Source organism: Esox lucius, chromosome 20 (assembly GCF_011004845.1).
Source record: "Esox lucius isolate fEsoLuc1 chromosome 20, fEsoLuc1.pri, whole genome shotgun sequence".
Classification (NCBI taxonomy): Eukaryota; Metazoa; Chordata; class Actinopteri; order Esociformes; family Esocidae; genus Esox; species Esox lucius.
The window spans coordinates 37,451,449-37,478,666 of NC_047588.1; the positions used below are offsets into that span (position 1 = coordinate 37,451,449).

The 27,218-nt window shown below is 43.3% G+C and overlaps 1 protein-coding gene across 2 annotated transcripts; it reads left to right on the plus strand.

The window, feature by feature from the left end:
• Positions 1-11,888: 11,888 nt before the first annotated feature.
• Positions 11,889-17,980, plus strand: slitrk5b (SLIT and NTRK-like family, member 5b). Of its 2 annotated transcripts, none has more exons than XM_010884505.5 (2): positions 11,889-12,161; positions 13,297-17,980. In XM_010884505.5, exon 2 carries the CDS (start codon positions 13,347-13,349, stop codon positions 15,954-15,956), a length of 2,610 nt encoding a protein of 869 aa, XP_010882807.4. In that variant the 5' UTR covers positions 11,889-12,161; positions 13,297-13,346; the 3' UTR covers positions 15,957-17,980. The 2 variants fall into 2 exon arrangements, with proteins under 2 accessions (XP_010882807.4, XP_010882808.4); XM_010884506.5 differs by lacking the exon at positions 11,889-12,161 and adding an exon at positions 12,178-12,829.
• Positions 17,981-27,218: the final 9,238 nt, after the last annotated feature.

Sequence of the window (27,218 nt, forward strand, 5' to 3'; positions counted from 1 at the left end):
TCCCCTCAGCCCAATTCTGACGCTGCCGTTCCCCACCGTCTCACTGTCCTTGACTGGCCGGTGCCGCCTGCTTCTCTCCAGCCAAAGTGTTAACGGCAATTAAACCCATGGCCCCACTCTGTCACTCTCGTGCTGGGGTGACACATGAGTGATAACAGAGCCCCCTTACCTTCTGCTTCCATCTGACGCCGATTAAATGGCACTGGACCCCTTGCTTTTCCTGACATTTGGCGGAAATCGATTGCAATTTAATCACTCAGAAAGGCCCCATCAACCATGCTTACCCGGGCTGTTTCCATGTTACAGTAACTGGACTTTAGAACGAACGCGGCCGCGGAGATCCGTCGTCTGTTACCGCGCTGTAGGCCTAAATATACAAGCTAATCGTTATTTAACAGAACAGGGAGACCAGCACCAACTGGTACCAGGCAGTAACAGTCTAGGACAGATGCTAATACATTAAACAGAGGTTTACTTGCCAGTGAGTAATGTTCTCTTAAACTGTTTTCGTTCCCACTCTCACCCCGGCAGGAAGTAACACGGAGAGAATCTTCATCTTCTATTTTTGGCGACCCTTATCTCCTTTCTCGCAGATGGCGCGTAATTATCCCCTATCCTTTGAATGTACAATTAAAAATACAGTGCAGACTCGACTTCTCTGTTTCGTCCCCTCCGTTACATAGGCTACTGACAACTGTAGCTCTGTAGATGTAGGCCTACTTTCAGGCGTACGTATTTAATTGATGTGTGTCAATGAGCATGGCAGACCGAATGGCTAATAGGGAAAATTGATACCATCACACCAACAAATTCCATTGCTTTTTTGAGGTTGGGTGCGGGGGGGGGGGGGGGGGGGGCAAGAAACATATTTGTAGCCTACTGTACAACGGTTTGTGTCCCGCCTGCCATTATATATTACTCTCCGGCTAAAGGCCTCAGGCTATACATCCGTGATGTCCAAATGGAAAGAGCTCCGCTACTGCTTGGATGGAGAATATTTTGCCAAACATTAAATGGATATCTTCATCTGTATGCGGTTTCTGTCGGCTCAACCCGTTTTCCCGTCCTGTTTTATAAGAAAACCCACGAGGGAGGAACGGAGAGAAGGTGAAGGAGACGGCCAGTTGACTGTGAATCGCCGGAGCGTAACAAGAACATAACACCAAGCTGCATCAAATACTCCTAAACACACAAGCACAGACACACACACAGACACTAGATACACTTTTCAGGATAAACCAAGCAAACAACCAAAATCAACAAGATAAATTGGCCTTTGTCTTAGATGGAATGAAATACGATTGAACCGGAACAGGCAAACAACAGAAGAAGAAAACGTTTTAAACCGAAAAAAGCACCACACGTCTGAATTTAAACCCCGTGGCGTAAGCGTGAGCCTCTAATAGAGTTTCATAATGGAGCTCTTATTAAACGGTGGCATTGTGGAGTCCTCAGGTTCAGATGGAGAGCAACCACTGTCATGAGAGATATGATGTGTTACCGTGGCAACATCATAGAGCCCTGCGTTTGAACGCCGAAGCTGTAATCACAGCCCCCAATGCAGCCTTCCAGAGCTCTCAGGAATTAAAGGGACATGGCTAAATAAAGACGGTCTCGCAGCACAGCACTGGTGTCGCGGCAGCTTAAGCATCCTCCAAGACGCCCCGCTCCTCCGATGGTATTGTTAGCAACTCCTTCAGGAGCCGCGTATCAACAGTTGTCGTGGAGTACAAACTGACACACAAAGTGTGCGTGCGCGTGCATATGTGTGTGTGTGTGTGTGTGTGTGTGTTGGGAGGTGGTAACTGATTGTTACAGTTGCTATGCATGCTAATCGACTGTGTTTCTTTTCCCTGAGAAACATAGGCCGGCAATTTTAGTAGCCTATTTAAGACATTGCCTCGGAGTCCATCACATTAGTCTGGGTCTTTTGAGCTGGCATTCCGCTCTTTGTACACCATTGTTCAGGGAGTAAAACACACTGAGTGGAACGTTAAAGAGGCTGGTACCCGGAATTATATATTCTACAACCAGATAGGTTTTTGAAATTCCATTCCAGGCTCACTTAGTGGTTATTTCATTGTCACCGCTTCTCTAATTGCCTGTGACAAGATTTTATGTTGACTCATCTTAGCCCTGACCATTGACGCAAATGTGGATAAGACTCTCCGTCGGGCTTAAGGTTTCTTTGAAATGTGTTCTGTGGAGTTATGTGTGAAAGGTTTGTGTTTTTGTTATTTGGGTAATCTCTCTGGCAGAGACCACATGTCTTAAGTGGGCATGAGGGTCATATCGGCATGCAGAATAGCGATAAGATTAGCGTAGTATTCAATTAAGTTACCGGGAAGGTCTGCTACTATCTCTACACATGCAGACTCCACAGCAATTGACTTCGGCAAAGATGTCATGACTTTATCTCTGTCATATCAGCAACAGGCTGAGTAAGAGGGGAACTGAACAGAAATCAACACAACAGGGTTTTTGTCTTTGGGATTTTGCCACCCAAGGTTGGGGGTTATTGTTTTGAGGAGAACATAAAGGGGTTTTGCTAAATGCTTTTGTTGACCAATATCAAATGAGTAATCCTCAAATGTCTCTAGTCTCCAGTGTTGTATGTTCTGTGTGGAGTCACGGAGGCAAAGCTAACCTGATAAGCGTGATTTTCTTTGGGTTAACACTGCCACCGGCAGGTTGATCATGGAACCACATGTAATCTGGGTTTAATCTTGTTGACGTTGATATCTTTTTTTACGTAGCCCCAACAGCAATGAAATCTTACTCCCGGACACAAATCTTAGCAGTCTCGTAACAGTTTGTCAAAAACATCAGAATAACGCGGAATTATTTCTCTGGTTCCGTCACTGGGAAACATATTCAGAAGACAGGGAAGTAGTTTGATGTAGAATATACCCTAACCTGTCTACTGTCTTTCAGCTTCTCTGCCGGTCTGTCTGTCTTTCTTTCTCTGTCCATCTGTCTGTTTGTCCAGTATTTGCTTCTATCTGTCATTCTGTCTGTCTGTTTGTCCCCTACCCACGAGTCGGTCAGTCTGTCCTCCATCTGCCCATCCATCCGTCAGTCGGTCTGCCTTTGTATGGCCTTATTCTGTTACGGCCAATAAAGAACACGTCAGCAGAGGGCGATATTGCACCATTTACTTTGTATCGTCAGACATCTTTCACAGTGGATGAAGGCATTGAGATGCTGTCTCTAGCCTCAGAGGAACAGGTTAACCTGACAACGTTCATTTATTTAACACACACTAAAATAGTTCTAGCACGCAGCTGTCAAACTGTAGAGATATTCACCTGCGTTTCCAGCTATCCAAGAGGTCTCCAAGGGGTGGTTATACGACAGCACAGTGCAGTGAATCCCCCCCAGGCTAGACACTGCAGAACGGACCTCTGGTGGGCCTTGTTTGTCACATTACAGCCAGCTAGCACAATTCATACCTCACTGGCAGCTTTATTGGTTCCATGGTGAGATGAAACCTTGGATTTTATATTTACAAAGGCTCCGTGGGAAAGCCACTGTCAATAACTTTGGAGTTACTTCACGTGGGGCTGAGTCATCTTTTCTGGATGACAAACTCCCCACAACTTAACACTCCTCAATCAAAGAAACCGCTTACTCGTGTCCTCTGAGATGTCAATCATCGGTTTAGGCTGCACACTGTTTGGCCTATTGTGCTTGTAAATGATTTAGCAACCCGCTGTGTCCAAAAAGATTTGAAGAAAGTACAAAATATAGCCTCTGGCACTTACAGTACATCAGAGATTCGCTTTGAAGTACACAGAACCTTTGGTTGACGTGTTATTGTTGCCAAAACCTGATACCACGCGTCTGTTGGGAGCAAATGTAAAATGATTACAAGCTCTCCCTCTCTGTGGTTGGCGTCTTTCTCACAGGAATACAAGACGGAGTGCGGCCTACATCACTGGCATACAGCGTTCCAGTCCCTGAGACTCTGAGGGGATGTTCTTATGCTCCGCACTCATAACAGTGCGTGACATTTGTTTAACAGAATTCCCCTCGGTGACAGACTGACACACGGACGCTCGAGTTGTGGATCTCGTACCACGTGGTCCCGCTAAATATGAGTCATCGATCAACTGAATAAGTTGCTTGCCGTGGAGAAAGCGTTGTGTTCCCAGAGGCACGGGGAGGTGTCACAGAAGTCTTGATTAGATATCCGATGTCTCAAGCCATTCCTTACGATGGCATCGCTCCTCATCCTGCTTCTGAGATGTGCTTGATTAATTTGTGCAGGATCTGCCTCAGAGGATAGACAAACCAACAACAAGGAAACACTTTGTTACAACCGAGTGAATATTAAACAAAAGTAATTGGTGTCATTGAAAGCAGTGGGTTGACGGCTCTAAGGATTGCGTTACCGTGCTAAAAATCAAGTTAATGGTAATGAAGTACCTACATAAATGGTCACGTATTCACAGTTGTTAGGGTAATTACTAACTTCGGCTGATGCTAAGGGGCCCACCTTAGGTAATATGGTGAGTTCAAATCCCGTTGAGACTCTGTAGAAACATCATTCATGTTGCACACAAGCCAGACCCGTAATATTAAGATGCACCATGATTCAAAGACAGTAGTCTGGGATGAAATTCTCTGAACAGCTATTGGAAGCCTGCTTGAAGGCAGCTTGACGGCTTGCCCTTGGAAGGTTGGAAGGTTGCTGGAACACTGTGGGAAGGCTTCTGAAAGAAAGGCTCCTGGAAGGCTCCTGGAAGGTTCCTGGAAAACTGTTGGAAGGCTCTTGGAAGGCTGCTTGAAGGCTCTTGGAAGGTTGCTGGAACACTGTGTGAAGGCTGCTGAAAGAAAGGCTGTTGGAAGGCTGCTGGAAGGTTCCTGGAAAACTGTTGGAAGGTTCCTGGAAAACTGTTGGAAGGTTCCTGGAAAACTGTTGGAAGGTTCCTGGAAGGCTGCATGAAGGCTCTTGAAAGGTTGTTGGAACACTGTGGGAAGGCTGCTGAAAGGCTGTTGCAAGGCTGCTCTCTCATGTAGAAGTTGAAGTTCTGTTCTACCTTCACATTTGGGACGATTTAGTGTTGAGAAAATTCAACTTAACATGTACGTAAGTCAATAAATCAATAAATCATTGACTTACAAGTCAATGTTTAGTCAAGCATGGTCTAAATAGGCCCCTTAGTTATTAGAACTTCTGCTACATGGGTAAGTGTGTCCAAACCTTTCACCTGTATAGACCCAATTGTAGTGGACGTCACGGTTACATCATTTAAAGTGTGGTGGTGGCAGAAAACTGCAGGAACAGGTGTAGGGAAACGGGACTAAGGGAACAAAATGTCTTGTTGTGCCATTGGATGTCAGAATAGGAATGAAAAAAAGATGGCCTTCATTTTTATAGAATACCGTTGTCGAAGCCACCCTATGAAGCTAATGCTGACGTTTATGGTTGCAAGCCCTTAAAGAGACACTGGACTGATGAAATCATCTGGAATGCTCGACTCTGCAGTGTTCAGGTAAAGTTGTGTCCACTGTTTATCACACACTGGCAAAATCAATGATGTAGTTAAAATAATAATGATAAAGTAGTAACAGCAGCAACCACAATGTCACTTTCTGCCTCCAGTTCGGCTCCGCCCCACAAAATACGTCATCACTGTTTACTAACACAAAAAGGGGTCTATATTGGTGTTTCTTAGAGTTGGGAAAAAACATTTCTCCAGAAAACGTTATTACCTACCTGGCAGCCTTCAGTTCTGTATGTATTTTGTTGTCTCAACAGAAGTATTCAACCACTACATATCAAGCTACAAGCTGGTTTAGCGTTCCCTACAGATATTTAACAAGGTACAGTTGTGCTCAAAAGTATGCATACCCTTGGAGAATTGATAATCTACCATTTGTTAAGAAAACATGAGTGAGCAGGCAAAACACATCTTTTATTTCTTATGGGAATCACATTCAACTGTGGGTCATAACACTATACACAGACAATAATTGCGATTTAAAAAGCCACAAGTGTGGGGAATTCACCTTTAATTGCCATTTTCACCTGTGTGTGTCACCTTGTGTGTCTGTAACAAGGCCAAACATTCAAGGGTATGTCAACTTCTGATCAGTGCCATTTGGGTGATTTCTGTTATCATTATGATTTATAAAGGAGCCAAATAACTATGTGATAATAAATGGCTTCAAATGATCACTATCCTTCAATAAAAGATCAGGCATATTTTCTAAATCAATGCCAAAATTTCACAATTTCTGCCAGGGTATGCAAACTTATGAGCACAACTGTATGTCAACTGAGAAACATGTGTCATTTTTAATGACTATCTGGATAAAATTATACATATTCCAAGCCCATAGGATAGCATAGAGAACCACAAAAAGTTTGTAAATACATACAGAAACGAACACTATATACAAGGTAAATAAACAATTGTCATTTTACACTGTATGCAGCCAGACATATACAGACAGCATGTCAGTTATTTTACGGTCAAGGAGAGAGGTGTGATGAAAGTGCTAAGTGTGATGGTATTTTGCAATTCGTTTCAGTCGTTGACCACAGAGAACTGAAACGAATGACGGCCAAAGGAAATGGGTTGGGTTTTAGGAGTAGCCAGAGTGAGATATCTACCAGAGCGCAGGTTAGTATTGGAAATAGCAGATGCTGGGGTGTGAGCTAAAGTTGAGTGGGGATTTGCCTAGGAGGGACTAACAAATAAGTTGGGTCTGGTGTTTTGCATGTTATGGGCGCCAGTTAAATGGAACATAATAGTCACAGTGATTAGTGTTTTTGGATTAAAGTGATATACAAGCCAGCGATATTTCAATGCGTCCTTTGATTTACTCTATATCCTAGGACCTTATTGCTAAGTATAGGATTCGGTTTAGAATAATGTTTAGGGTAAAGGTTAAGGTTAGGATTACAATAAAGGTTAAGGTTAGGGTTGGTGAATTGTTAAAATATTTCTGATAGTCAGTAGATAATTTGTAAAGCATCAACAGGCATACCTTTGAAACTCTCAAAATAGAATGTAACCAAACTCTCTTTCAAAAGCTTTCAGTGTTTCTCACAACATGTATCTAAGTTATAAGAATGAACTACAGTATGAGAACACAGCCTTGGTTAGTATGTGATACACCAAGGGTAGCTTCTGAATTAGGTTAAACACCTCCACTTTTCTTGTCCCCCCTGAGGTGGAAAAAGCTGCAAATTGGAGAAAACCGTGTCTGTTTGTGACAAATGTGGTTATGTGTTTGTTTTCTGAATTGTTTTTGAACGTTTATCCTGTGTGTTACAAATGTGTCCATTTATCACGTGTGCTGTGTGCGGGACAATATTGTAAACCAAACAACGCATTAATGACTCACCTGCCTGAATAAAAATAAATGGTAGGTTGCAGGGTGTTCAGCGTTCAGCACAGAGGACGCAGGATACTATCACAGGCATGAAAGGTGAATGAGGAATTCACCTGTATCATAATCATTATTAAAGGGACACTGTTGAATCCTGCTTTCAAACAATAATACAGCGTGTCTCGTCTTTCCTTACCGAACGAGACCGGTATAGTTTAGGGCGGTTTAGGGTTGGAAGTACTGCTAATGTTTTTTAAGTGAGTCTAAGGAGATTACAAGTCAATGCAAACTGACAGACGAACCGGAAAGAAAGTTTAAATGGGGAATAGTTCAGTTGCTCTAATTATTTTTGTGGAAAAATATTTGATTAAACATCAACTTTGCATTTTGTAACTGCAGATGTCTACTGTATATAAATGGTTTTATGCTAGTTGTATAGTAAAAATCGTACATATTGCCCCTTTAACATACAGAGAGAACGGGGTCGACTGAAAGTCAAACCTCGAGGAACTCCCATAGATACTGCCAGAGGTTCGAGCAGCGGGCTCCCAGATTTGACGCACTGTACACTGTCAGACAAATCGTTTTCAAACGTATCTAGACAGTCCTCTCAGAACCACAGGTCGCTGAGTCTATTAATTAGGACGAGAAGGTAGAGGAAATCCAAATCCAATTTATTCTAGTCAAATAAAATGAAAGTAAATTAAAAAAAAACTGTACAGTGCCGCTTGTTATCTAAACCCAATATGATCTCCTTTTGAACCATCGGAAGTTGCGTGGCTAACACCCACGGTCAGCTCTGAAGCCTGACTGCACGGCAAAGAGAACACTGTCGCATACTAAATTATCCTAAACGATTACACTCAACCCTTCATGGTTGTTTGGATAAGGTAGGCCTAAAGTCGCCTTCAGCAGCATTGGTCAATGTTTTAGACGCTTCTGCCATTTTTCATCTTCCTCACTGTTAGCAGTGCATGCGTGCATAACAAGGAACGTGGTGAGAGAAGAGCAGCCTCGGAAGAAAACAATTTGAATGTGGGGCAGGGGGGATTCTTAATATTGAGCTAACAGAAAATAAATAATAGTCATCTAAATATTTATTTGGATCAAGTAACTAACAGAAAGGCATCGGTCACAAAGGTAGCAGAGTAATGATGACCAATCGTATCACTAGTTAATAGTAATAGAAACTAGCAAAATAACATTATTACTCCAACGTGTTACTTTGAACTTTATAACACCTTTCCCCAAACACCAATCCTGAGATAGCCCAATTCAGCGTTTTCAACTTGTAATGGTTTGAGGCAAATACGGGAGGATCCTGCATTGTCTCCTGTAAAACCTGTAGTTAGTGGACTGCTGCTGGTGGACTGGGCACAGTGCTCAGCAATGCCCGCCAAATGGGTTCGACTGGCAAATGACCAGAAACATAAACAAGGCATCAGTAAACATGTCGTCTCCCGCGAGTGATACACGCAGCCCTCCCCCCTCCCCTCGGGCCAATCAATGTTATTTTGTGATTGCTGCATATCCATAACAAGGTTCATTGATTTTTATCAATACCGTGTCAGTGGTGTTTGGGATATCGAATGGGTTTAGCGAGACTCATATTCTTAAGCATGTGTGACAAATGTCCACATATTGAGTTAGATCGATCTAGAGATAGAAGCATGTGGCTGACATGAATGTTCTGGCCTATATAGTGTCAGTGACTATATATATTATTGTGTGTATATTTATGGATGATTTATGCATTTATGTGCAAGGCCAAAAACAAAATGAATGACCAATAATATAGGCCCATGCCTTGAAGTGATGCTAATCTGTAAAAAAAAATGTCCATAGATGGACAATGATGTATCAGGTTTTGTGTCGAAGGTCATTTCGCTGCTAGAGGAGAATCATTTAAGGAAATGTTCACAAAAGGCTAAAAAAAATCCATCATGGCTGATCTTCAGGGTTGGTCAGACAGATGTGCTTCGTGTAAGAAGAGAGACCGAGAGTATGAATTTCATGACCTCACTGTGGGTGTGAACTTGCAAAGTTGAAAGTTAGCATTTTCAGTTGTTTGTTTCAGCCGGAACATCTGGCCTATCAGTGTACTTGAAAAGGCCTGATCTCTGTGTTAAGAGGCTGTATTCGCACAGGTTTGTGGACCAGTGCATATCCCGTGACATGGGACGTACACGCACATTCTGGCACCAGTACATAGTCCCCTCTCATTATAGGGCCACAAATCAATGTTGAAGTTAACTAAACCTATTCACATCCAGGCTGCAGCGGTTTTAGTTATAGGCAACAAATGCAGCAGCCCAGGGCGGTATCTTGTTGGGGGTCCGCACGAGCCGCCCGCACAAAAAAGGTCTTAATGGTGACATTGGTTTTCTATCGCTCGTTGCACGTCGCGTAAATGATATCATGCCACCATGTGGGATCGTGGGTCAATTAACCTTGAGTAGGAACCCTGATTCTAGTTTGTGAGCGAGGTAGATTACTGCCTGGGAAGGTCTCCCATTCAGAAGTACGAGATGGGAGTGTCTGGAAGTCTGAGATATGGGGGTGGGGGAATCTATCAAATAGTTCCCCTCTAACTTGTACAGTACTGATGCAATTTGTAAAATCAGTCACACTACAAAATGCAAATTGTTACGAACAATATAAAACCAGTTAACACATCACCAAGGTGAATTGGTTTAGTGCTGACTCTTGGTTGACAGTGCTGGGGGATGGGTAACGTGTTGATGCTCGAATGCCAAATTAACACAAATGGATAAGAAAAGATTTAAGCCCTCAGGTGCCCAGTTTAGGAAAAACGGGAAAGAAGAAGAGAATCACGCAAAAGATAAATGTAGGCAGCTGTCATGTGTGTAATACTGGCCTTTAATGAAATAGGTTACTATAACACTAATGTTTGTTAGCCCATGTAGCTTGCTATGTTATTACACATAGGATGACTAGGCTATATTCAGTTTTCTGTCCAACTAGCCTACATAACATTGGATATAATTTCACATAGTTTCATCATCATAATGTGTGTAGCCTGCAGCAAAACGGTTACAATCTAACTAGCATGTTATTGATTTGGTTAACTTTAATTGAGTTGACTTCACAAATGTTTTCTCTGATTGTATTGACTGGGTCCTGAGCCCAGTAAGGGGAAGTTCCAATGCTGTAGGCTAACTTAGAAGGCATCTGTATTAAGCTCATATTTTGTAAGGTTCACAAATTGCACATGACATGTATATTAAAATGTGCAACTAATGTGTTTAAGGTGTCAGACCCATATAGTGTATTTCAATGCAAATTCAGGGGCATTCCTGACAGATTTTGATACCCCCTCTGGCCCTGGCCAGGATGAGGAGCCATCTAGGCTTTGTGCAATTTAGTTTTATTAGTGTATTTTTGTTAACAAACATTTTTGTGTATTTTTGTATTTATATACCACAAGTTGTTTCCATTTGTCTCTGTTACGTTTTGATATTTATGAGACTTATTTTTGAATATATATTTATATGGGGAGGGGGCTGAATGGGGTTCGCCCAGGGACCCATACAAGCTAGAACTGCTACTGAATCCAGGAGAAGTTTCTAATTATGCGCTGAATAAGGTCTGAAACATCCTAATAGTGTTAGGGAGCTTTTGAAAGGGAGAGTAGGGAAGACAAAGTAAACCTCAGTAGTGTTTTCAACCTTTACAGGCAGTGCTCCTTAGTGGTAATGGCAGCCCAGTATGATGATTCTGACTGCCTGCGAGCAGTGTGGTTTCATAAAGACCAAGGGTGAAACTCTGACGAGGAGCAGGATGAAGCTCACTGAACTACCAATTATGAATAACACTGGCAAAATAGTAGTCGGCTTTGATATAATTATCAAATATGTAACATTTGAATATGTTAACATTCTACTGCCCCAGGGTAGTGGATGCACGTCTAATGTGGGTGACAGTTGTATAACAGGCGTAGTTGTAAAAACTGACTATTAAAATATCCCCATTTCTATTCTATTCTGACCCATTTCTATCATTATTTGGCTGGATCCTCTAACAGTTGGTGTACCTCCATTCTCATCTCTCAATATGCATTCCATGCATGACACGGGTGACATTTTATATTTCATGCACCGGATGATAACAAGAATGTTGAGGGAAGAGTGCATAATTTAGTTCGTTTGGTGAATAAAGGGAAGGGAAAAGTTGAAGTTCAATCAAGGGCTGGTTGTCAGCAGTAGGGACACAGGGAGTTTTCGTTTAGACAGTGTTAACTTTAAACACAGCCTGCTTTCATAATAGGCCGCATTAACATAAATCAAACAGCCAAATAATTTTGAGGTGTAAATCAATGTCACATGGTCAATACTTGTTCAAGGTGAGATGCCCAGAATAGCATTCATGAGATTAGAATACATTGCAAGTCATACCATTATATTCAAGTGGAGGGGTGTATTCTTTCTCATGTTTTGTTATTTGGTTATGAATAATCAAACATAGAGGTAGGCTATTATCTTAGAGGAATGGACATCTGTGTGGCCAAACGATTTTTATGTTAAGTTGAATGTTTGGCATTATTTCCCGTGTGCTGATGACGTTATGTCGTTACAGCTGGTTCAAACGAAGCAGACGCGCCGTAATCGGGTTGCTTGCTAGAATGACCATCTTGTGAATAAAAACGGTCCGGTTTTACCGTTCAGGGTGTAAAGCACGGTTAACGCGTTCCCTCTGCATCTTTTGAGGACACGAAACACTTGAAACCAATTAATTATTGAGCACGTTTGGACAGTATCGATATCGATGCAGTGTAGCGCTTTTTTGGAGGTGTAACGGTAAGACTGTCGATACCATTTAGACATTTCTTCTGTATTGAATTATTTTTCACGGACTTTGGGTGTATGTAGAACACTTGCCAATGTGAAAAGTCGCCGCGCTTGCTAGGCTGTCAAATCGGAGGCAATCCCTCTGAAATTATTCAAAAATTGCAGTTTATTTGCTAAAACAAAATGTCATTGAGGTTGTGTATTCTAAAAGTTGAGTGCAGTGACAGGACAACGGGGGATTCCTATGTTCATGGAGTAAGGATAACACCCTAAACGGCAGTTATCGCAGGTGCGATTCGTGCGCGCGTGCGTGTGCATGTGTGTGTACGTGTGCGTGTTTGTGTTAGTGAGAGAAAGAGGGAATGAGGGAGAGAGATCAGGCTCGTATGTGTGGGGAGCGGGGTGTAAATAGAGAGAGAGAGAGACCGCGCGTTTCATCCTGGGAGACAGAATAAGCAACTTTGTAACCAGGCACAGCTTTGTCTCCTCAGGCTCATCGCGTTATGAAAAGAGAATTTGTCAGATATGGTTGATCAGCATTTCTTTTTATCCTCTGTTGTGCATTGGTGATGGCTAACGTGCTCATAACATATGCATCTGAGAATATTAGTAAGTCCTAAAATGGAACATACGTTATCATACCTTACGAGGAACATTCATATTTTCCAGTGAATGAGGTAAGAATGTCTAAATATAATTATGGTGCTGGTACGACTAGTGTTTGCGTTGGATGCTGACAATTTCTTTGACAGTAGCAGCCCTTTTCATTATTCTTTGTGTATTTGTTTTGTTTTGGTTATGGGGTTTTGAACAACAATGATATGTTAATGTACCTGACATGTATTCCACATTTTGATAAATTACTGAAAAGGGAATGTTTTTGTTTTCACACTTGGCTGAAGTAGGGACTTGTGACCTTGTTCATTACTCACCTTATTGGTTTGGTGTCACCGGAATGTAATTAATGTAAATGTTTTCATTAAAAGTCCTGCTCTATTCTAGTCATTTTGTGGAAGCCAGAAGTTACCCTTGGGCAGGTGCTATTCTTAAACAGTGTCATTTAAGGCTGTTTGAGAACTCATGGGGGGTGTTTATTTTTTTAAGTATTCCGTCAGATGACCCATGTATCTTCTTCTTCTTCTAGATGACAGTGCATACTTGTGGCTGCACAACAGCGCGAGTTTGGCCGTTGTCATGAAAATGCATCTCTGGGTTGCAATAACACTGTTGGTGGCTACGTCAGCAGGCACCGTTGAGATGTTTGACAGTTACGGTGAGATATGTCGCAGGCTGTGTGCCTGCGAGGAGAAGGAAGGGATACTGACTGTCGGCTGTGAAAGTAGAGGGATTGTCGATCTCTCTGAAGTAAGCCCTGTGTACTTCACAACGTATCATCTACTGCTCACAGGGAACCTTCTGAAAAGACTCGCAGCAAATGACTTTGTCGAATACAGTGGGCTTACAATATTGCACCTGGGCAACAATGACATATCCGATGTTGAATCTGGAGCTTTTAATGGACTCCAGGGATTAAAAAGATTACATCTCAACAATAACAAAATCGATTCCTTGAAGGAAGACTTTTTTGTTGGCCTTGAAAGTCTGGAATATCTTCAGCTAGACTACAATTACATCACCCATGTTGAGCAGAACGCCTTCAGCAAACTGCGTCATCTGGAGGTGCTGATTTTAAATGACAACTTAATTTCCACTCTTCCCACAAACATTTTCCAATATGTCCCTTTGACTCACCTGGACCTGAGGGGAAATCAATTGAAACTGCTTCCATACTCTGGTATTTTGGAACACATGGATAACGTGGTGGAGTTACAACTAGAGGAGAACCCATGGAACTGCTCCTGTGAGCTGATCACTCTGAAGGCCTGGCTTGAAAGCATATCCTACACCGCTTTGGTCGGTGATGTGGTCTGCGAGTTCCCATTCCGGCTTCATGGGCGAGATCTTGATGAGGTTTCGAAACAAGAACTGTGCCCCAGGAGAGCCATTGCACAGTATGAGATGCAGCCCCAAGCACATCAAAACACTGATGCATACTTTAGAACCCCGCCATCCTCGGTTATAGCCTACACCTCCTCTGCCATCTTACGATCCTCGTCAAGGCCTACCAAGGGACCTCGCCAGTCAGGCAAATTAAAGTCAAAACCAACATCTCGCATTCCCTTGAATAAACCACAAAACTATGGTCAAATTGTATCCTATCAAACCAAATCCCCTGTGCCTTTAGACTGCCCCACTGCCTGCACTTGTAATCTTCAAATTTCTGATCTGGGTCTGAACGTCAACTGCCAGGAAAGAAAGATTGAGCGTATCTCTGACTTAAATCCCAAACCCTACAACCCCAAAAAGATGTATCTCACAGGTAACTATATCCCTGTTGTGCGGAGATCTGATTTCATTGAAGCGACCGGATTGGATTTGCTTCACCTTGGCAACAATCGAATTGCTCACATACATGACAGGGCTTTTGGGGATTTAACTCAGTTGCGCAGGCTTTACTTGAATGGGAATTTGATAGACTGCCTCACCGCCGACATGTTCTACGGACTGGAGAGTCTGCAGTTCCTATATCTAGAATACAACGTCATCAGAGAAATATTCCCAGACACCTTTCAGCGCGTCCCCAACCTTCAGCTGCTCTTCCTGAACAACAACCTCTTGAAGACCCTGCCCGGGGGCATCTTCGAAGGCTTGACGTTGGCCAGACTAAATCTTCGCAGCAATCACCTCCGCAGTCTGCCAGTCGGCGGCGTTCTGGACCGGCTGACGTCGCTGGTGCAGGTCGACCTGTTCGAGAACCCTTGGGACTGCCAGTGCTCCATAGTGGAGATGAAGACCTGGCTTGAGCGCCTCGGCACCGGCGCCGTCGTCAACAACGTCATCTGTGGCTCGCCCAAGAGGCTGTTCGGGGAGGACATGCGATACATCAAGGCAACAAGCTTCTGCCCCAATAACTCGGACGCCCTGGCCTCGGCAGCACCGCCCTCTGAGGAATCTATTCCCGGGAGCACTATCACCATAGAAACGTCCTTAGACTACGATACGCACACGGACAGCGTCCCCCTGTCCGTCCTGATACTAGCCCTGCTCCTGATGTTCATCCTGTCGGTGTTTGTCGCCGCGGGGCTCTTCGGGGCCGTGAAGAAGAGGCGCCTGAAGACGCTGAGTGAGCAGAATAACTCCATGAACGCGTGCATTAGTTCGCTGAACATGGAGTACGGCCTCTACAAGAAGGGGTCCATCCCCAAAGTCAGGACGTCCGCAGGGCATGTGTATGAGTACATCCCCCCTCCTATAGAACACACCTGCAAAAGCCCTGGCTACTGCCCCGCGGACAACAAGGCGCTGGATGTGTGCATTGACTTCGACGAGCTAAGTGGGGCCTATCTGAGTAACCAGTCGGACGAAGAGGCGGGCAGTAACGCAATAAGTTCTGAGTACAGTGTCAGCACTCCGGAGCCACTCGGCAGACCCTGCCCCCTGCAAGACGACCGTCAGTGTTACTATAGAGACATTCTGGATGCGGACAAGCCCTCGTCCTACAGCAATACTTTACCGTGCAGACATGCTGCCCATTCGTCCAATCGTTATACCTCAGACTTCGATGTCAGACACCAGTACATGCACCCGGAGAGAATACAACAGACGATATTGTATTGCACAGCGCCGACTACTGCTCACGTTGAGCCGAACAGGAGTGAGTACTGGGAACTAAAAGCCAAGCTTCATATCGATCCTGACTACCTTGAGGTTCTCGAGAAACGTACGACATTCACCCAGTTTTGACTTGTGTTTTTCCCTGAACAGCTGGCCATTGCTACGCTTGTTGCACTGGTACACTGTATTCATGAAGAAGACATTTGTGAATTTTAGCGGTACTGATTTCTAGGTTTTGAATTGAGACAGCAAGCAGATGCTTCCCCTAACAACATTAAGCAATGGTTATCTTGTCTTTTAAACTGTATATACCTTAATACAGCTGTTTGCTATGGTAGCTAGGCCACCACAGTTTTACAGTCATTGCTTTGAGATAAGAATTGTCAGGTTATCCAATCGGTGTGCCAACAGCTCTATGTAAATATGCAGTTTAAGTACGCTTGTTGCACCTTTTTCTAACATAGAGGCTTAACTGGCTTCTGTATGCATATGGGTATTTGTGGGTTCATCAACTTTATGGAAAAACTATGTTTTTTTTAAAAAGATGTGGTAAAATCCATGCTTCATAATTTATTGGTGGTTTTTAGGTGGAACAATTTGCTCATATAGCCTAGATTTTAATAATTGTCTATTTTTATACAAGTATTTGAAGATTTTAGCCTAATTCTTCTGTTTTTTGTTATTATTACTTTGCACACAATGCACTGGACTGAACAGGTCAAGAACAAATATGATGTCACTTCCTTATATATTATGTGCGATATTGTGCGGACTGTAAATAAGCATTCATTATTGCAGACGTGATTCTACTGCATCATGGAGAAGTGATGACGTTTTGCACTATGCCTGCATAAAGCCTTTTCTTTTTCCAGGATGGAGAAAATCCTAAACGTCCCAGTTTTAAATCTTTAGGTCTACGATATGTAATGCATTGAAAGGAAACAAACAATACTTCTGGTGACTGCCACATTTATACCACATCCTTCAATTGTTTTAACATTTGTAAAAAAAAATTACAAAATTGGTGTTGCGCAACATGATATACTAATTAAAATTCATCATTAAACAGACACGTTTTCGGCTCTGGTACTCTCACTGCGGTTCATGAGAAGTCCACTCAAAAAAGTCTAAAGACTAGTAACTCCATGTGTCGGTTCTATAAAGGTGGAGAACCCAAAAAAAGCACTCCCCCAGAGGCACCACACTTGAATGCCATGTTGTTTTGTTGGCATTTCCTAAAGCCTGTGATGAGATAATGTCAGAGGTTGCTCAGTATGTGCTGATAAGCAGACTGGCTTCAGAAATAATGCATTCTAACCCATTTCTGGGCCAACTGGGTTAGCAGAAAAAAAACAGACTTTTCAGCAGAATTTTTTTTAGATCAAAAAGCAATGAGAAAGACTTTCCCCTGTTGAAATGCATTACACTGTATCACTCTGTTAGTGGGTCCTGTCAGTCTGACTTAATTCTGTGTTGATGAGATGGAGGTCGGTCATGGTGTCTTTGATTTCTGTCTGCATGTCGTATCATTCATCACAGAATGGCATGAAATTGTTTTTCTTGGGTCTGAAATGGTACAAGACTTTAATTAATATACAACATGGTTTACTATCTTTCCTTCCCCACCTAAACCACAGTCGGTTCCCTGTATCCATATACAGTAAAGTTATGAAGTTATTCAGTATATCACATGCAAATAGATAATGTTTTTGCCACATTCCTGTATATCAAACAACTTGTGACAATTTGGTGTGACTCAAACATTCTTGTTTATATGAACAAAGTAAACCATCATTGTTCTTTTTATTTTTCTTCATTATTATTTTTTTTTTACAAGCGATTTGTGAATGAGGTCCAGCGAGTGTTCTACTTTGGTAATTTTTTATTGACTCGTCCCCTTAGTTTTCATATGTAAGTGATTTTGATGAATTATAACTTACTACTTCAACTTTGTAAATAGAATGTGCCAGTGGTATGTGCCAGTTTTGGACTGCTGTCTCTCGGAGCGCAAGGTCAGGTTTTCACTGTGAAAACACAGATTGGGAGGAAATGCAAGTTGGAAATAAGACGTGAGCTCAGAGATACATGTATCTTAAAAAGTGCTGTTTCTTCTACTGTGGATGCCAATGAATAAAACATGTGCATTAATTCAATATACTGCATCTTTCCTATGTTCTGCTTTCACCCTCCAAACTGTGACATGATCGGTGTAATGAATATGGTGGTTCACCAGGTCTGATTTTGAAAGGCTGCACCAAAAGCAAACCAGCATTTCACTGCAATAGAACCTCTCAAAATCTACAGTTGACACCTCCCCCAGGACTTCTGATAGAACTGGAAAATCGTGCCAAATTTGAATGACGTTACATTATCTTGAAACATCTCACACTGCACACTGAAAGTGAGTACAATTCATTTTGTACTTCAATATGATGATTGTGACTTAACCATACTGTTGATTTTTGTTCTTGGTGATCACTTTTTACTACCGATTGTCTAGGGGGAGGTTTACAAAATGGCTTTCACTTAATGCCCTTAAGCCCGAGCTGACATTCTGGCAGGGTCAAGACTAATCTTACCACGGTTGAAATACTTGCTTTAAGGTGGTCTCCTCTGTCCAAAATCATTGTGGAGAAATGTGCAGTTCAGTGTCAACACTAATGCAGCCTGTTTAAATTGAAATTACTTTTGACATTCAAACCTTTTGAAGCTTTTTGTGTGGCGACAGGTAACTGATGCCTCTGACGAAACGTTCACAGGGCTTGTGCTATAATGGGATAGGAATCTGCCTGTAGCTGTACTATAACAGCCACATTTGCACGCGTGGACGAATAAAGACGCTCGAAAATAATAACTCTACTCTTACAGGACACCGGTTCCCTCAGTCATAGTATCCATGACAACCTTAAATTTTCTGACATAGACAAACACAGCAGTACATCATTTCTGTGAGTAGACGTATCAAAAACCATTATTATGTGGACTGATTTGCGGTTAGTTCCAATGATGTAATTCATACATTTAAAATAGGTTTCCTTTTTGATAACCAATCTAACGAATTTCATCGATAAAAGCCGAACTTGCATGTTTAACGTTTGACTGAAAGGCATTTGCTCTGCTTTTTGGTGTTTGAACTATAATATCTGCTCAAATTAAGGGATTGGAAATGTTTTATTTGATTTTAATGCCTCTGTGTGTAACTTCGTATCACCCCATCATCCAGTATAAACACAGTCTTGACTCATCTGTTTGGCATATGGCTGGTGTTTTGTTGCTTAGTCCTTGAAGATCTCAGTAGCGCTCTGGAGAGAGGAATTAGGGCATATCTACATTATGTAAGCTTCAGGAGATATGTCAGCCACTGAGAGGACAGCATATGACTAGGAGTGTTCGCCAAAGGAGAAATATAGAAAATAGTCTTCTTTTTAATTTTATCTTTACTCGGACTCATGCCCAATACAACGGTGAAACGTGTGATCCTCTTCAGTGATGTGGGGGTGTGTAGAGTATTCTCACCAGTATGAAGGTAATGTTACCTGTGGTTGCATCCACCTCTCCCCTGTGGATGTCCCCCAATATGGCCTGATCTGTATTTTCTTTCCGTTCCTCGGTACAGCACTGTCCCTGTGTGTGTGTGTGTGTGTGTGTGTGTGTGTGTGTGTGGGCGTGCGCGTGCGAGTGTGTCTGTGTGCATAAATTATTGACTCAGAGACTATTCATGCATGCCTCAAGGACTACAGCCAATGTGGCAGCACTCCTATCCTCTCAACATTTTCGTACAAAAAAAAAAAACCTTTACATAATTCACTGACAGTACATTTCTTCAACAATAATTCATGGAATTATGATTGAACATGCAGTCATATTAAGGTGTGCGCTCTCTGTGTGTTTGTGTGCTTTTACGTTGTGTGTGTGTGTGTGTGCTATAGTGTGCGCCTGTTTGCGTGCGTGCACCTATGCAACGCGTATTTGACGTTATTTTACATGAGCACTTTTTACGTGTGTGTACTTTCATGACTATTCGTCTTTTTATGCATTTAAGCTCTTGGCGGGGAACGCTAATTACCGTCCTGGCAAGTCTGGTAGAGGCTCAGAACGTCAACGAGCACCTTGCCAGCACATTTGCCACAGCTGGAAACAGCGGGTGGGAGGCACGGTGATATTTATAGGTGCTCATCCTGGCTTATGACTGCTAGCGGGAGGGGTGGGGTGACAAAATCTCCCCTCATCCTCTCCAAGTTATATTTTTCAAACATAACACGTGAACGTCGCTTGATGTCTAGCGTATAAAAAAATAAAAAATAGGAGGTTTGTGAAAGCCCAAATATCCCGCTGGGCCTTCGTGCGGGGCTTTTGATGTTAGAAGTAATTTAGGTATTTCAGGCTACAAAGTCTGCGTGATGTTCTTTCAGTGTTTTCCTGTCTGCGTAGCCTGTCATTCAACGGGCCTCTCCTACGCTTCCAAGTCAGAATTCGCCACATCTGGCATCTAATACCAACGCCATCTAGATGGTTCCCAAGGCCGTGATATGGAATAGTACGTCCCCTCTTCTTGTCGGTGATTGGCATACGGTGTTGTTCACGGTGCCCCGCGGAGTCCCGCGCTGACCTCTGACCCCCAGACCATCTCCAGTTCACCAGTCCCGTCCGCTGCCCTCCGGACGCGCGGCACGTGAAGGGCACATGCCTTCTCCGTGTCTTGGCCTGGAGCGAGCGCTGTCCTCCTCATAATCGGGCTTGTTGGCCTGTAATTCAGGGTGACACTGAACAGAGCGACAGAGATCACGCGGGATTACCGCTGTCGCGTTTACCGGAGAATGTGACAGGATGAGGAGATGGGGGAAATCTTGGCACCTATCGAAGCCCAACAACAGGAAGCAGTTTGCATCTTAGGGGATTACAGTGCGAGGCATGCGTTTCAGCCAGTCCTACTACAGTGGAGAATAAATCCTCACTCTTCTATCTGGGCTGTCTCTGTCACTAAGACAGATGAGGGGGAAAAAAGCTCTGCCAATTTCACTGTGTTAGCAGATTACGCAACTTATTTTCTACTTAGTCGGTAATAGTGCTCATTCTGTGTACATGCAGATGTACATTAAATTAGCTGTACCCCTTTCTTGCCATCTGCTTCATTTGAATATAATGTCGGACGCTTTGTGACAATATAACACAGAGCACTCAGTGACTGCGTTCCTGACCCTGCATGCTTGTGGCTCTGTCAGATGGAGCTTTGTCTTTGATTTGCCCGTCAGAACAGATAGAGTTTCCAGAGATGGCTCCGAGGACGCTCTTGTGACATTTAGACTGAGGGGGGGGTTGGGGCCGGTTTCCGAAAAAAGCCTACTTTTCATGTTTCTCTTCAGAGTGTGTGTTGTCATGGGGGGAACTGTAAAGGTACAAGGGGGTTTAGACAGATGGCAAGGTGGGGGGAGGGATGTCGTGGGGGAGGGGGTGTTTGGCAACTGTCTCCTGAAACTCAGGGAACTCCCCGCCACAAGGCTTCCGAACGCAGTCTTGTCTGCAGTGTTACTTCGCACCTGACTGGGCTTCTGTCATTGGTTCTATTGTCTTTATAGGAGCTGTGGTCCTTGTGGGTTCTCAGGCATCTCCCCGGTTCTTGACTGGCACCATGACGCCAAGCGCTCTCATTTTAATGAAATGTGTCCTCCTAATAGTGTTTTTAGGTCACGAGGGACAGCGGGCGACGGGGACACGCCGCATTTCCATAAACTACAGAAGCAAATAGGTTGTGTGCTTGATTAACATTCCAAATACACTACTTCAAAGAGTTGTAACCCGATGCCTCAGCGCTGAATACATTTGACCATTCGTATCTTTCCTCATTACACAGGCGCTCTGTAGCATTTTCTGCTTCGGGCTGTGTACCGTGGCAGATAACAACTGCACAAACTCCAACGTGATTTTCTGTATTTTTTTTTTTGTGTGTTGTTGCTCACTGCATTTAAATGAATATATCATGAAATGAGCACCACAAAAAGCCATAAGACAGTTGCCCTACTTGGAGGCTGTTAGTCACATGGTTGTTTCCTCACAACCGTAGTACATGATACGTGCAGTTGGAATCAGTTTTATACGACTTCGTAAAGAATCGGGTGTGAGATCAGTCAGCCTCACATCAAAACGGCGAGCCTCATTCCCCATCCCTGCTTTGTTTCAGAGTGGAGCACGCCACGCCAGACTTCATACAACCAAGTGCCTCGCCGGAGGTTTATCTGCACCTGCATTCATGCATATTGTATGTCAGGTTACTGTGAGGGATAATGAATTCGCTCTGTGACTCAGGTGCTTCTCGTGAGATTGGTGAAGTCAATCGCCCCAATATGTTTTACAACGCACCTGAATACAAAGGAATGCATAAGGACAAGTGATAAATTATTCAGGGTCTGTATTTTATATTTTGGAATGTTTGTAAATAATTGAGGGTATCTTACCTCTTATCTTATCTCGGTTTGTGTAGAGGTGTTCATGAATTTTTATAGACCCTTTTAATTCAGAAATGTATAATTTAACACAAGTTCGTTTGCAAATAAGCCATGAAATAAACCACATCATGATATTCAGCATTTGACTTGGGATGAAATAAGTGCAGAAAAATACAAATCGCACATTCGTCAATGTTCATCGAAATGTATGAGTTAATAAGGTTTGTTCCATTAAAGTAGCCTATCCCAGACATCTATTTTGCATAAAAAAAGGAACCGGAACGCTGGCCACAATTAGAAGTAGGCCTACCGGTACGCAATTCCGGACCGTTCCGGCTCAAGTCAAGCATTGATTTATCTTAAGATTCTAATTTTAAGCCAAACAACATTCCGGTTCCTACTTTAGACAGGCCTTATTAACACGCACATTTTGATGAACATAGTCTAATGTGCGATTTGTCAGTTCTTGCACTTATTTTACCCCAAGTCAAGCAGGACTTAAGATGATTTAATCTCATATGACATCTCTAATTAAGGTTAAAAGATTTTATTTATTGTAAGATTTTATTTGTGTTAGGACTTTTGTCAGCAGTAGTATACCGTATGCCAAAATGCTGGTTGAACTATGTTTTTCCCACTTCAATACACCACATTTTGAAGCCATTCGTACACAGGCAGAATGTTCCCATTGGTCATAATGCTATAGTTGAAATCTTCCCCTAGCCATTGGCTAATGTTCCCATTGGTCATAATAACATAGTTAAACTCTTAGCCATTGGCTACCCACAAAAGGAAACCGCAACATACAGGAAAAACAGTAGAGAGAAAGGAAGGGAGCGGTTGCTATAGCAACCCATCCGACTTCTGGTACATTTTCTCATACAATATCATTTTGTAACTGGACCAAAATTACTTGGAATTACTGAAATGTATAACGGTTTGTGCCATTTGCTCTTAATATGTTTTACGCCAGGTTCCCAAAATGTTTGTAACCAGACAGTAAAAATGTGTTTGAATCAAGCTTCTAAAGGTAGTGCTTTAATTGTGTTTGTGCACGAAACTGTTAAGCCTCACATTCGATAGTAATGCACTTGGGCCTGAAGGTACAACCTATCAGTCCCAGATATCAGCGTACCGAGCTTCATGTGCTCAGCACTAGTCCTCAAATGTATTTCATTGGCATCAACCGCTGACTCCCTCCGACACCATCAATGTTTGAACGCAAAGCATTCACGCATGCATTAATCACATTTATTGTGAATGTGTACGTCCTTGAGCCGGTCCCCAGTGAGCAGATGATCGTGTTTCGCCACGCCACGGGAGGACCACAACATCAAATATTCACCACAGCATTTCAAATATACGAGTTGTGGGGGAAAGTATGAGATTTATAATTAAGCAGTACGGCTTAAAGTAGGGATGGAGCTTAATCAACAGCAGGATGAGTTCAAAAGTGCTAAACCACCAAGACAGAAATTATGGAGAAAAAAAACAGTTCTGATCAGGGGAGAGGCCCCACAACGCGTCGCTCCTCGGGAATGAGTTCAAACATTTTCACCATGTCCCTTTCCACAGTCAGGTGACTCAGTAATGCCATCTGTAGGAAAAAGGTTTCAGTTGACACACTCCTCACACTTAGTGGCATTACATGTCTCATAGCCGGATCTGTCCGATGCTACTGTCCTGACTCACCACTCGACTCACATCGGATGTAATTCACCGCTGAGGGACCTTGCGGGAAATGTCATGTATATGTTTATACTGTGTCTGGCCGTCATGCGAGCAATACGGCATCTCCAGAGAGCCACGGACTTTCTAACATGGATTTTCCCCCTCTCGCAACATTCATGAAATGGTGTGTCGTACAGTAATTTTCAGCAGTGAACATTGTTTTCCAAGGTCAGGACGCTTTGAATGTACTATACTAGTGCATGAATTATTCACAATGTAAAGTTGGAACATTGGAAAGATCTTAACTTTCCAGAGCTGTTTCATCAAATATCTGTATCACGGCGTGTGTCCTGCATATCTTACAGAGTAAGATCACAAAATACATTTAGCCTAGCAGCATGCTTATTGCTGGGGTCCTGGTGCTTCGGGATGCTGTGGACGGATAAAAACGCAGTATAGGTTGGTAGGCATTCACAACTGACCTACGTCTGACATTTCTTTGTCTTCCTGTAGGCTACATTGGCAGGAGTTGACACAGGAGGCAGTACGGTTCACATAACATATTCATACTAGTTTTATTGTATTTATTTAACCTTTATTTTAAACAGGACCAATTCTCACTCCCAACGTCGATCTGGCCAAGGCATAAAACAACGCAACACACAGTCACACATCATTGTGCTCATTGACGGCATGAGTGCATCTCAGTAAGTGTCAGTGAGGAGGGACCAGGAGAAAAGGCATCATGTTGTGCTGTGCTCTGCACTCCTCCTGCCCTGCCACTCCGCACAGTCCCTGGTCTGTCTGCTGTGCTGACATAGATCCCGTTCGGAGTCCTAATGATCACTGTGACGAAACGGTGAGTCCTCACATCAGCATTGTTACGCAACGGTGAGTTGGACGCTTGTTCCACTGTCAGTTTGAACCTGACTCACACGGACGTCGTGGGGCTCGACGTGTACACCGTAAGCCTGCATTGTTTAAAATTTAAACGAAACAGCTCTTTACATTAGCTATTAATAAGCTCTATGAGTCATTGTGCAAGTCATTTCTTGCGCCATGGCGCCTATTAATCGCCCAGTTTGTTTGTACCATTGCCGCCGTTTGTTAGCTGCCAAACCATTAGGATGTCGACAGTGTCAGAATAGATAGTGACCGCGTCATTCCCTGTTTGGTTGTTGCTTTTTTTTGTGTGAAGCACCTCAACATTAGCCTGTGTGCGTCTACACAACACTGTGAGTCTGACACCTAGCGGTGATTTCGGCCCATTCGACACAGAATGACTGTTAGATTATATTCACACGGACCCCTTCGCCGTGATTACACGGCGAGAAGGAGGATAACCCAGCGGAATGCGAAGGCCCTCTCGCAGGTGGACGGTGGCTTTGTACATGCGTGACCACCACGCTCCACTGGAGACCAGTCAGGCGTGTATCAGCTCGGTGGTGTTCATACTCTGGATCTCTGTCGCCTCCGCGACCACTGTTCCATAGTAAGCAGCACAGGGAAAATGTCCCCACAGTGCGTTTCACTGTAATCCGACAGACAGAACACACACTGTTTTAAGTATTCTCTTTTTTTCCCCATTGCCTCTTGAGTGACTTCCATTACTGCGGGGCTAAAACATGCAAGTGTCTCTTATTACACTGGGCAGACGAGGAGTGAGAGCCCTATCCATATACACAGAGGGCAAGGAGGTTTGAAAAGACCGTGCGGAAATTGTGCCCATTTAATGTCTGCAAATGTGGGTTTAGTCTAGGTAAAGGATGGTTCTATCAGCACTCGCCGGCCTTCCAAGTGAAGAATGCTAAACACTCCCACATTGTAATGTCCCCGAAGCGGTTGGTTCAGGAGAGGCACCCAGTGGAATGTTAAATGCATGGATCCACACTCCTGGCTTAATGCCACTTAGGAGACAGGAAATGATGTTACGGAGAGGAAGGCACTGGCCAAGGATGGCTAATACCGTTACCCCCGTGTCCCCAAAGTCGTTGACGACGAACCAGGGTCTTTTGTCGGTCGTCACGTCAAAGAAATAGGTGTCACGTCCTGCAGCCAGCTGCCCCCCCGCCCCCCCCTCAGGCTTTCAGAGTGATGGATGCCTCCTAGTCATTATTAATTAATGATTATTATGAGTAGATACGTGCCGGGGCTTTCAGTTTTGAGTTGACTGAGGATACGAACGGCAAATGCTTTGTTCCTGAAGGACCCGATGGCTGTGTGACAAGGTGAGGGATGACGGTTCAGCACGGTTGTCGCAGAGGTTCAAATTGTGAACTGTATTTTGGGGCGGCAACGCGGCTGCTTGGAGAGGCCTTGTGGAATTGCTGCTGCACACTCAGGCCACGTTAAAGCTGGCACTGGATTAACTTTGTGGCTGAGCAAAAAAGCAAGAGAATTGAAATGCAAATGAGAAGTGGATTACTGAGAGAGAGAGAGAGAGAGGGGGAGAGAGAGGAAGAGAGAAAGAGCATTCACTCCATCACCGTCTCCTCCATTAACTGGTAGCCTGTTTCAGAAATGGCTCTTTATAAATCAAATGTAATTTCAGATCGATTCCAGGTTAGCATTTCACTCCCAGTCATTGTGGTCCCTTAGTGTTTGACCTTGGCCGATGTGTGTCCTTTGTGTCATGTGACAAACACGCACTTGACTCTCGAATCCGTGTACTAGGACCTTGTTGATAACAAAACGCCATCGGCTACCTTAATCACCCAGCGTCACAATCTGCCTTTCTGCATATTCTACCGGATTGTGTCCACAGTGACATGCCATTTTAAAGCTGAACCCCACCCACTGCAAACCTATTTAGCGTTCTAGTCAATCAAATCTGCATTGCAGTGATTACACAGTAGCTCTTTTTCCTATGGTCAGTGTGTGGGCACAGGATGAATATTATCAATGAAGACACTGTGTAAGCGTTGCTACGGTGGTGTTAAATTAATTCGAGCCCCAACCTCAAACCCAAAAGTCTAATACCCTTAAAAAAAACTGCAGTTTTGAAAATGCAATGAATGTACAAAAAACTGCATTACCCTTGTATTTTCGATGTAGCAATTGAAGAAAAACTGCAAAATTACTGCAGTCCATATTTTGTGTGCAATATTTACAGCATACTGAGGTTCCACTCTGACTACAATTATTTTTTTCGTGGGGATACTGCTGACAAAAAAACTATGAGAGAGACAATTATTTTTTCACGAGGGTACTGCTGACAAATCAACAACAGAGACAATGTGTTTTTTTCGTGAGGGTACTACAGTCAAAACAAAAAGGA

Coding starts and splice junctions, on each gene's coding strand:
- slitrk5b (XM_010884505.5), top strand. CDS start 13,347: ATGAAAATGCATCTCTGGGTTGCAATAACACTGTTGGTGGCTACGTCA.